The sequence below is a fragment of the Salvelinus alpinus genome, chromosome 17 (genome assembly GCF_045679555.1).
Source record: "Salvelinus alpinus chromosome 17, SLU_Salpinus.1, whole genome shotgun sequence".
Lineage (NCBI taxonomy): Eukaryota > Metazoa > Chordata > Actinopteri > Salmoniformes > Salmonidae > Salvelinus > Salvelinus alpinus.
Genome location: NC_092102.1, coordinates 35,422,114 through 35,434,314, shown reverse-complemented (window position 1 = coordinate 35,434,314; position 12,201 = coordinate 35,422,114). Strand labels below are relative to the sequence as shown.

At 42.4% G+C, this 12,201-nt stretch overlaps 1 protein-coding gene and 3 long non-coding RNA genes across 4 annotated transcripts in view; 2 read left to right on the top strand and 2 right to left on the bottom strand.

Annotated features, from left to right (window-relative positions):
• LOC139542860 (periphilin-1-like) overlaps window positions 1-1,041 on the bottom strand; it is a 21,068-nt gene extending 20,027 nt beyond the window's left edge. The window contains exon 1 of the mRNA XM_071348792.1: window positions 877-1,041. Coding sequence (XP_071204893.1) covers window positions 877-948 — 72 coding nt within the window. The 5' untranslated portion in view covers window positions 949-1,041. The remainder of the gene's footprint in view (window positions 1-876) is intronic.
• The window catches only part of LOC139542861 (uncharacterized), a 6,584-nt gene extending 4,846 nt beyond the window's left edge, over window positions 1-1,738 (top strand). The window contains exon 2 of the long non-coding RNA XR_011668560.1: window positions 560-1,738. This is a non-coding gene — a long non-coding RNA (uncharacterized lncRNA). The remainder of the gene's footprint in view (window positions 1-559) is intronic.
• On the bottom strand, window positions 1,077-6,655 carry LOC139542862 (uncharacterized). Its single transcript, XR_011668561.1, has 2 exons — window positions 6,527-6,655; window positions 1,077-1,316 (listed from the first exon to the last, which is right to left on the bottom strand). It is a non-coding gene; the product is annotated as an uncharacterized lncRNA (long non-coding RNA).
• LOC139542863 (uncharacterized) lies at window positions 6,546-12,201 on the top strand. Its single transcript, XR_011668562.1, has 3 exons — window positions 6,546-6,729; window positions 10,170-10,318; window positions 12,018-12,201. It is a non-coding gene; the product is annotated as an uncharacterized lncRNA (long non-coding RNA).

The window sequence follows — 12,201 nt, the reverse complement described above, 5'->3', positions numbered from 1 at the left end:
ACTTTGCACATTCTTCCACTGCAAATCTACCATTCCAGTGTTTTACTTGCTATATTGTATTAGCCTACCTGGTTAAATAAAGGTGAAATAAAATAAAAAATATTATGGCAAGAACAGCTCAAATAAGCAAAGAGAAACATCAGTCCATCATTACTTTAAGGCATGAAGCACAGTCAATCTGGAACATTTCAAGAACTTTAAAAGTTTCTTCATGTGCAGTCGCAAAAACCATCAAGCGCTATGATGAAACTGGCTCTCATGAGGACTGCCACAGGAAAGGTTGTACTACTGTTTTTTTACTCATTGGACCACACGTGCACAGTACTTCAGTTTAGCATATGCCTTATGGGTTACAAAGGTTGTTTGAATGCATATACAATTAATTTCATTTTGGTTCATTTTCTGACGGGTTTGGGCATTATCTTGGTATGTGTATATATTATTTTTTGTTTGTTTAAGTAATTAGAATAATAATGAATGTACATTCATTGTGTAATGTACATTCATTTTATACATGCATACATTCATTTTATACATATACATGTGTTCAACTTTGCAGGTAACAACACTTCAAGAACGACCTGGAAAAGCTCTACTACCGCAGAGAATATTGTGCCCTGTGCTACTGAAAAACCATGCCAGTGAGAGGAAACGGCACTGACAACTTTGCAGAATCGGCCAAGAGGATCTTAAAGGATAAAATTCTGCCTGGAACAAATGCTTATAACGTCCCCCAGCTCTTCGACTTCTTGACCACTCGTCTGTCAGCTTACTATGAAGCCAAAGCGGCTTAGACATGCGTGCATACATTTTGTGTATGGGTGGTCTATTCACAGATCAATGACATGCACTTTGAAGTGAAGCACTTGTCCTCACCTGGCCAGATCTACATAGTGGACATGTATATGGAGATGTGCAATTGTCCAGTGGGATGAAAAGGTGATCCATGCCAGCACCAGACTGCCATTATCATCCATCACCAGTGCCAGAGCAGCAACTTCTTGCCACTAACATCTGAAATGAGAGCAAAAATGTTGCATATAGGCACAAATTAAAATATGTTGTAAATCAAAAAGTTTTTTTTTTAATCAGTTGAGATTTATTGTGTAAGACATCCCTTCAAAACTGTGATGCATGTTTGGCCGACGTGGCAGGGTGAACTGCGCTAAGAGATCCAGTGCCATCCAGTGAGCCTCCAGACATACAGGGCCTCAAATCTCAGCGCAACCAAACATCGGTCGCACGCAGGAAGGACAGGCTGGGTGGACGACGACATCCGGGCTGCAGGATGAACCACAAAAACATCAGGGCCTGACCTGTTGAGATTACATACACCTTTTTACTGTAATAGTTGTTCAGGAGTTGTCTGTATTGTCAAACTTGTTTTCCCAAGGTGAAAGACAACCCCGACTCCACAGAAAAGACCCATTGCAACTGACCAATGCTACACGTCTACCAGAAGCTCACAGAATGGTTTATTTAGGGACAGAACTGAGATAGCCAGGGATTCCAGACCCTGGTGAAAGCAGAGTTTGTGTAAATATTTCACTTCACAGCCTCTTAAGTATTTATTTTATTATTGATGTAACATTGTACAGTTGATTGATCCAAATAATGAATGTACAGTATGTATTTAATTATTATTGTGTGATTAAACAGTAGATTGATTCAATTACTATTTTGAATGTCAATGTTTTGTCAGTTTGATGGAATAAAATATTTATATTTACATTCTAAATCTGTTTGTTTCATGAGTGCCATTGATCTTTAAGATAATGGCTATGGTATGCTTATAAGACGCAGACATTGAGTCTGTCGGTGGTGATAAAAATGGAAAAAAACAAGTACTCAAAATGAAAACAAACCAAAGCTTGTTTCAAACTTTATTTTTTTCATCAATGAATGCATGTCAGTTTTAGCAGCAGCCATTGGCGAAACCTGTGATTTAAAATACAGTAAGTTACATAGAGTGTAGAAATCATGAGGAACACCTTCCTAATGTTGAGTCACACCCCCTTTTGCCCTCCATGGGGGTGATAAGGGACATATAAGGCTAGGCAACCGTACCACATGACATGATACCAACGCCTTCCTAACGTCTGCGTGACACCTGCATCACGTGTCAACTAAAGTCATAATGTGCATAGTTTATATTTATATTAATTAAATCTCAACCTTAAATGTTAGAAACGTACAGTTGTTCCCGCAAGCAGACATTCCAACGTAGCCACCTTGAACTATAGTGTAGCCTACGGCTTGTGTATTTCCTGTTATCGCTAATGGCCTAGAAAGGATTATACCCAATCTATAGATAATCTGTCTTTTCCTCAACACCTCATGGCGTGTTATTTTATTTCACTGTATACAGATCTAAATGTTGTTAGCCAATCACAGACTGTGTTGTTACCAGTTCACATCAGACAACCAATAAGAGTTGTGTCCACGGCTTTCAAAGGAGTTCATAGGTGCTATTCGGTATCCTTGGGATGTCCCTTAAGTCGATAGAGCAGTTCATACTTTCCCAGAGGGTATGTGCTATTTGGGATCCTTGGGATGTCCATACCTCTAACAAGTATAAATGTAAATTGGTTAAAGTTAGTGTTAGTTTAGGGTAAGGACGTCCCAAGGAGTCTGGATTGGAGTGACCATTCATAGAGTGAGAGACTGGCACGGTATTTGAGAGCTCGGCAGCAACACAGACATTAATTTGTTAGTTGTTTTTTATTTATTTTTTTACAAGTGGCAGAAGCGATTTTCGAGTGTCTGCCCCAGATAGTTTCATTAGAGACAATGAAAATAATTACCAAGATGTACTTGATCCAATTGAAGAGTAAGTAGGCTATATTTAAGTTGTGATATCATTAGGAAATATTTAGTCCTACTGTGCTAAGGCACATTTAGTTTATTTCAAAATAAGAATTTTTTGTTGATAACGTATAACGTATTGTCGAAAGCATGTAGGCAATCTTACCTACTGAGGAGTGCATATTCTTTCCCAGAGGGTCCGTGCTATTCGGAATCGTTGGGATGTCCCTATCTCTATCAAGTATAAATATATAAAATGGTTAAGTTTTGTGTTAGTTTAAGGTTCAGGGTAAGGACGTCCCAAGGAATCCGGATAGCTGTGACCATTCATAGAGTGAGAGATTGGCACGGTATTTGAGAGAGCTAGCCGGCAAAACAGGCATACATTTTCTTTCTTTTTTTAAGTGGCAGAAGCGATTTTCGAGTATCTGACCCAGATAGTTTCCTTATTAGAGACGATTAAAATAATTACCAAGATGTCCTTGATCCAGTTGAGGAGTAAGTAGGCTATATTTAAGTTGTGATATCTTTAGGAAATATTTAGGTATACCGTGTTAAGGCAAATGTGGTTTATTTGAAAATATTTCTTTTTTGTTGATAACGTATTGTCGAAAGCACATAGGAAATATTATTTACTGTGTCGATAGCGGAGTAGGCTAGTGTACAATAACGTAATTTGATGTGCTAATATTATTTATTTAATCGATTAATTCAATTGTAAATGAAATAACTACTTTTCACTGAAGAAGGGAAACAAGGTATAACATGCTACTTCGATCGAAGACCTAAAATCATGCCTGACAATATCACAACGGTATCCTAATATAGTGTGGATACAGTAGTAGCCTATTCTACAACAATGTATGTGCTATGATTATTTATCTAATTGATCAGTTCAATTGTAAATGTGGATGGGTACGCTATTTCATTCAATGATTACGTTATTGTACAAGGTAGATACAGGAGTAGTCTACATGTAAATGGGAATGGGTAGGCTACTTCATTCAGTGAATACTGAATGTCTTGCTATCTCTGGGAGTATGTTAATGATGGCTTTTCAGCTGTTGAACTATGGCAATGTCAAACTAATTTCTAAATCTCTTTCTTTTAGCCAAGATGTGAATTTCTAAATCTCTCTTTTAGTCAAGATGTGAATTTCTAAATCTCTCTTTTAGTCAAGATGTGAACCAATCAGTTTCACTGCAGGTGCTCAACCCACTCCCTCACTGTTCTCCCTCCACAAGTAACCACATCATCTTCTCCTGTTCAACTACTTTGCCACCACACTAAAAGTGACTGTCCATATACCCCTGTGCCCATCTCAGTGTAACATGATCCATCCAAGGCCTCAGCTGGATGCCTAAAATGTGAGAAATGTAAGCAAGATGCTATAGTATGTGTGTGTGTGTGTGTGTGTGTGTGTGTGTGTGTGTGTGTGTGTGTGTGTGTGTGTGTGTGTGTGTGTGTGTGTGTGTGTGTGTGTGTGTGTGTGTGTGTGTTTGTGTGTATGGATGGAGTTCCAAGTAAAGACTTGAGAAGATGGCTAAGGAGATAGTAATGAGAGTGAGAGCATACAGTATGAAAATAAAGACCCCTTGGGATCTAAAATGAGTGTGTGGTTCCTCGTGTCTCCTTTTTGACCGTTTGAGGATACTACAGGATACTACCCTGGTGGAGGTTCTTGGAGCACTGCGATTTAAGTCTGAGCAGAGGTTGACAAAAACCTTCAAAGGTGGTGGTGCTATGTTGCATGTTATCTTGAATACCAAGCAGATGTTTGAGTACAGAATCAAATGGTGTAAACTTAACAGGCTAAACTTGTTGAGTATACTCTTTGAGAAAAGGGTTCCAACAGGGTTCTTTGGCTGTCACCAAAGGAGAAAACATTCTGGTTCCAGGTAGAACCTTCTGTGGAATGGAGCCCAAAAGGGTTCTACCTAGAGACAGAAGGGGTTCTACCTGGAACCAAAAAGGGTTCTCCTATGGGGACAGTGGAAGAATCCTGTTAGTTTGTAGATAGCACCTTTTTATCTGAGTGTAGGCCTATATTGCAGTCATGGTTCCGTGGATATCTGTGAAAAATCTAATTCATTGGTGGTGGTGAGTTAAGATAATCAGAAATACTATGAAGCATCCCCACTTTTAGCACACATTTGCAAGCAGGCAAAGTAACCTATGTGTGCTGAGGCATGTGTGATCACTCAACATTGACAGGACCAACAAAAAATACATTTAACCCAACCTCTCTGGATCAGAGAGGTGCAGGGGGCTGCCTTAATTGAAATCCACGTATTTGGCGCCCGGGGAATAGTTGGTTAACTGCCTTGCTCGGGAAAAATGACAAAAAAAGTTTGCCTTGTCAGCTTTGATCTTGCAACCTTTTGGTTACTGGCCCAACACTCTAACCACTAGGCTACCAAGAAGCCCTTGGGTTTGTACATTTAAGTCATTTAGCAGACGCTCTTATCCAGAGCGACTTACAAATTGGTGCATTCACCTTATGATATCCAGTGGAACAACCACTTTACAATAGTGCATCTAACTCTTTTAAGGGGGGGGGGGGGTTAGAAGGATTACTTTATCCTATCCTAGGTATTCCTTAAAGAGGTGGGGTTTCAGGTGTCTCCGGAAGGTGGTGATTGACTCCGCTGACCTGGCGTCGTGAGGGAGTTTGTTCCACCATTGGGGTGCCAGAGCAGCGAACAGTTTTGACTGGGCTGAGCGGGAACTGTACTTCCTCAGAGGTAGGGAGGCGAGCAGGCCAGAGGTGGATGAACGCAGTGCCCTTGTTTGGGTGTAGGGCCTGATTGTATTGATGCAAGAAATAGGTATATCTACACAGTAATGGTGGCTGCCATATCAACTAGCCTAATAATTTTAGCATTGCGGTGATAGGCCTATTTCAGCTAAATCGACAAATGACATTTATGAACTAAACAGACACTTAAACTAACACGTAACACATGTAGAGTAACATCATAATAAACTTACACGCAAACTGACACGTGACGTGTCAGTGACACGTTACGCAATGTGAACACCACCTCTACATGACGTGTACGTGTCACGTGACGTGAACGCGTCGGCAGTTTGACTCCTTAGAAACAAACTTGTCTCCATTGACAATCCATGTTAATTCATGGCGTTGTTTTATGGAGCTAGGAAGATGTTAGGTGACTTGGTGAGAGGTATCAGTAGCTTCACGTGGCTTAATTCTGGCATGAATCACCCCCCATAGAGCCCTGAGATGCTAGCCCATGTTGAAGCCATTGCCTCCCACAGATGTGTCAAGTTGGCTGGATGTCCTTTGTGTGGTGGACTATTCTTGAAACACGGGCATGGCTGCGGGGAAATGTTCTAGGTTGGGCGTGCTGACGAGTATTTTTGTTTGCTCATACAGCTCCAAGGAGGGAAAAGAGAATGTAGTGAAAATAATACTGATTACTTGGCTAAGTTCATTTTTTGTTGTTGAGTCGCTAATGCCGCAGAGGATCATCGGAGTAAACGTGAATTAACGGTCGTCTTCGGGACAAAATTTCACCTACTCATTTGAGCAGCCACAAAGCAATTGCCTAAGCCTACTGTATGATTGCGATAGAACTTCAGTGCCCCTAGCAGTCATACCACGCAATATGATTTTCACATGGATTTTTATGATAAAAATGTTAAACCGATAAATGGCAGTTTAACATTTTTTTTCAATTGGTCACATAACACTAACCTCTCTTTCCTTCTCTCTCAGTCCACTGAGTGCTACAGGTTGTAACGACGCCTTCTACCTGAACCCGTGGTGGCCCCCAACAGCCCCATTGTAGTCCACCCAGCCAATCAACAGAGAGTAGATCCTTGCTCGCTGCCTCACAGTGAGAGAGAGATCCAGGAAGTTGTTGCCAACTTCTTAGACATCGTATCATTACGGCGTAGGTGAGAGCATGGGCAGGGCCATTGAGGCTATCTCTATTTTGAAGTAGTACATTTTCTACTTCTACGAGTTGGCAAACAAACAGAAAGGGTTCACACTGGTGTTTGAACAGTATAAAGCCAAGGTTGGTGATTTACTGCCACCTGCAGTTATGGAATGTTTATTCACGAGTAGGTCTATAATTTATTGGCCCATCTCTCCTGACAGCTAAACATTTTTTGAAACTTGACAAATTATCCAATGGATTATGATCATTTGCTGGTAAAAACATTTGTTTCTCCCCATATTTTAATTTGCTCCATGGCAAGGCAGCCAGGTGTAGGGTCGTCACTAGTTAACACAGCCACAAAGTCATAAACACTTTCGATTTCAACATGATCTTAAAATCTGTTGCACATCATCTCATAGAAAAGGCACGTAAGCCTCACGGAAACATCCAAAGTCAATACAGTGCATTCGGAAAGTATTCAGACCACTTGACTTTTTCCACATTTCGTTACAGCCTTATTCTTAAAATGGATAAATATATACAAATCTCAGCAATCTACACACAATACCCCATAATGACAAAGCGAAAACAGTTTTTTTGAAATGTTTGCAAATGTATTCAAAATAAAAAAACAGATACCTTATTTACATAATTATTCAGGCCCTTTGCTATGAGACTCGAAATTGAGCTCAGGTGCATCCTGTTTCCATTGATCATCCATGAGATGTTTCTACAACTTGGAGTCCACTTGTGGTAAATTCAATTGATTGGACATGATTTGGAAAGGCACACACCTTTGTATATAAGGTCTCGCAGCTGACAGTGCATGTCAGAGCAAAAACCAAGCCATGAGGTAGAAGGAATTGTCCGTAGAGCGCCGAGACAGGATTGTGTCAAGGCACAGATCTGGGGAAGGGTACCAAAAGATGTCTGCAGAATTGAAGGTCCCCAAGACCCACAGTGGCCTCCATCATTCTTAAATGGAAGAAGTTTGGAACCACCAAGACTCTTCCTAGAGCTGGCTGCCCGTCCAAACTGAGCAATCGGGGGAGAAGGGCCTTGGTCAGGGAGGTGACCCGATGGTCACTCTGACAGAGCTCCAGAGTTCCTCTGTGGAGATGGGAGAACCTTCCAGAAGGACAACCATCTCTGCAGCTCTCCACCAATCAGGACTTTATGGTAGACTGGCCAGACGGAAGCCACTCCTCAGAAAAAGGCACATGATAGTCCGCTTCAAATTTGCCAAAAAGCACCTAAAGGACTCAGACCATGAGAAACAAGATTCTCTGGTCTGATTAAACCAAGTTGAACTCTTTGGTCTGAATGCCAAGCGTCACATCTCGAGGAAACCTGGCACCCTCCCTACGGTCAAGCATGGTGGTGGCAGCATCATGCAAAGTCAGGATCTTGGGAAAGATAAATAGAGCAAAGTACAGAGAGATCCTTGATGAAAACCTGCTCCAGAGCGCTCAGGACCTCAGACTGGGGTGAAGGTTCACCTTCCAAAAGGACAACCACCCTAAGCACACAGCCAAGACAACCCATGAGTGGCTTCAGGACAAGTCTCAATGTCCTTAAATGGCCCAGACAGATGCCGGACTTGAACCCGATTTAACATCTCTGGAAAGACCTGAAAATAGCTGTGAAGCAACGCTCCCCATCCAACCTCACAGAGCTTTAGATGATCTGCAGGAAGAATGGGAGAAACTCCCAAAATACAGGTGTGCCAAGCTTGTAGCGTCATACCCAAGAATACTCAAGGCTGTAATCGCTGCTATTTTTCAGATTCATCAGGGGGTCCTGCAGCACCGTCAGAATCCCTACGTCCTGTGGCTATGCACATGGGAAACTGTTGAGCATAAAAACCCCAGCAGCCTAGCAGATTAGCTGTTCAGGAGTCTTATGGATTGGGGGTAGAAGCTGTTAAGAAGCCGTTTGGACCTAGAGTTGGTGCTCCGGTATCGCTTGCTGTGCGGTAGCAGAGAATCTATGACTAGGGTGGCTGTAATCTTTGACAATTCTCAGGGCCTTCCTCTGACACCTCCTAGTATATAAGTCCTGGATCGCAGGAAGCTTGGCCCCAGTGATGTACTGGGCTGTGTGCACTACCCTCTGTAGTGCCTTGTGGTCGGAGGCTGAGCAGTTGCCATACCAGGCGGTGATTCAACCAGTCAGGATGCTCTCGATGGTGCAGCTGTAGAACTTGAGGATCTGAGGACCAATGCCAAATCTCTTTAGTCTCCTGAATAGGCGTTGTTGTGCCCTTTTCACAACTGTCTTGGTGTGTTTGGACCATGATAGTTAGTTGGGGATGTGGACACCAAGGAACTTGAAGCTCTAAACCTGCTCCACTACAGCCCAGTCGATGTGAATGAGGGCGTGCTCGGCTCTCCTTTTCCTGTAGTCCACAATCATCTCCTTTGTCTTGATCATGTTGAGGGCGAGGTTTTTATTCTGGCACCACACTGCCAGGTCTCTGACCTCCTCCCTATAGGCTGTCTCATTGTTGTCGGTGATCAGGCCTACCACTGTTGTGTCGTCTGCAAACTTAATGATGCTGTTGGAGTCGTGCTTGGCCATGCAGTCATGGGTGAACAGGGAGTACAGGAGGGGACTGAGCACGTACCCCTGAGGGGCCCCCATGTTGAGGATCAGCCTACCCTAGTCAATGAATAGCATTCTCACGTAGGTGTTCCTTTTGTCCGGGTGAGAAAGAGCAGTGTGAACTGCAAAAGAGATTGCGTCATCTGTGTATCTGTTGGGGCGGTATGCAAATTGGAGTGGGTCTAGGGTTTCTGGGATAATGGTGTTGATGTGAGCCATGAGGATCCTTTCAAAGCACTTCATGGCTACAGAAGGAGGTGAAGATGCAGATGTGCTTGATGATGGCCGATATTGAGTGAGATATGAAGAACGACTTTGAGCAGAACAGGAATAGGGAAGCCCAGGACCGGAACATGTTGACCAGCCTTCTTTAGGGCTTGGAGTCGGTCTACCAGAGACATATTGAGGAGATTCTGGACAAGATAGGGATTCTGTGGGACATCATAATCAACAACATTCTCCAGGACCTCCATGGAAGGAGAACAGTCCAGAACTCACTGTCTGCCCGGACCGGCCTTTCTCCGCTGGTTACTACAGCATCACAGCCAGAGAACCTCCATTTCCGCAGCAGCCTCCGTCTGGCCACCATCACCCCCCTGACAGCAGCTGGCAGGAAGCTCCTCCAGGGAGAAGCAGGAGAGGCCCAACAGCTTGGTGATGATGTGGACTTGATGATAAATGGAGTTGAGTTATGTAAAGGGAACATGTTTGTAAAACTATAACTGAAACGTAGTTAGAAAACAAGATTATGTTTATGAGGCGGAAGTATAATAGACCGTATGTACACCTTTTACAACCTGGACATCTAGATATCAGACACTACAATAATCTGCCATCTACCACTCTTAGGATGACGAGGTAAAGAAGACTGGCAAAGGGAAGACGAAGACGAAGAAGAAGCCAGAGAGAGAACAAGGGAAGGAGGAGGAGAAAGACAGTCAGGTGCAGCAGAAGGAGGAAATGGTGGAAAGTAAGCCAGAAGACAATAAAAAGTCAGGGTAAGTGCGCAGTAATTAAAGAGGTTGTGCGTGTTCACAGATTGAGAGAACGATAATTATTTACAGTTGAAGTCGGAGGTTTACATACACCTTAGCCAAATACATTTATACTCAGTTTGTCACAATTCCTGACATTTAATCATAGTAAAAATTCCCTGTCTTGGGTCAGTTAGGATCACCACTTTATTTTAAGAATGTGACATGTCAGAAAAATAGTAGAGAATTATTTATTTCAGCTTTTATTTATTTCATCACATTCCCAGTGGGTCAGAAGTTTACACACAATCAATTAGTATTTGGTAGCATTGCTTTTAAATTGTTTAACTTGGGTCAAACGTTTCGGGTAGACTTCCACAAGCTTCCTACAATAAGTTGGGTGAATTCTGGATTCCTCCTGACAGAGCTGGTGTAACTGAGTCAGGTTTGTAGGCCTCCTTGCTCGCACACACTTTTTCAGTTCTGCCCACAAATTTTCTATGGGATTGAGGTCAGGGCGTTGTGATGGCCACTCCAATACCTTGACTTTGTTGTCCTTAAGCCATTTTGCCACAACTTTGACAGTGTGCTTGGGGTCATTGTCCATATGGAAGACCCATTTGCGACCAAGCTTTAACTTCCTGACTGATGTTTCAAGATGTTGCTTCAATATATCTACATAATATTCCTATCTCATGATGCCATCTATTTTGTGAAGTGCACCAGTCCCTCCTGCAGCAAAGCACCCCCACAACATGATGCTGCCACCCCCGTGTGTCACGGTTGGGATGGTGTTCTTCGGCTTGCAAGCCTCCCACTTTTTCCTCCAAACATAACGATGGTCATTATGGCCAAACAGTTCTATTTTGTTTCATCAGACCAAAGGACATTTCTCCTAAAAGTACAATCTTCGTCCTCATGTGCAGTTGCAAACCATAGTCTGGCGTTTTTATTGTGGTTTTGGAGCAGTTGCTTCTTCTTTGCTGAGCAGCCTTTCAGGTTATGTCGATATAGGACTTGTTTTACTGTGGATATAGATACTTTGTACTTGTTTCCTCCAGCATCTTCACAAGGTCCTTTGTTGTTGTTCTGGGATTGATTTGCACTTTCCGCACCAAAGTACGTTCATCTCTAGGAGACAGAACACGTCTCCTTCCTGAGCGGTATGATGGCTGCGTGGTCCCATGGTGTTTATACTTGTGTACTATTGTTTGTACAGATGAATGTAGTACCTTCAGGTGTTTGGAAATTGCATCCAAGGATGAACTAGACTTGTGGAGGTCTTGGCTGATTTCTTTTCATTTTCCCATGATTTCAAGCAAAGAGGCACTGAGTTTGAATTGACACAAATTATGTCAATTAGCCTATCAGAAGCTTCTAAAGCCATGGTATAATTTTCCGGAATTTTCCAAGCTGTTTAAAGGCACAGTCAACTTAGTGTATGTCAACTTCTGACCCACTGGAATTGTGATAAAGTGAAATAATCTGTCTGTAAACAATTGTTGGAAAAATTACTTGTGTCATGCACAAAGTAGATGTCCTAACCGATGTGCCAAAACTATAGTTTGTTAACAAGAAATTTGTGGAGTGGTTGAAAAACTAGTTTTAATGACTCCAACCTAAGTGTATGTAAACTTCCGACTTCAACTGTATATGCATGCGTGACTGTAAATTGCTTTGGATAAAAGCGTCTGCTAAATGACATATATTATCCTCTGGGCAGGTTGGGAGGATGGCCCCTTCCCCAGAGTACCTCTACTTCTCCTCACTGCCCTTAATGCTCTCTAGTGGAACACAAGTGTTGTTATGAGTCAACCTGTTGCAACATGTAACACACTGTGAGCCCTTACTGTGGATCATTTGTCTGATGATGCAATGTTGAGTGTAATAAATGGTTATTAATCGGA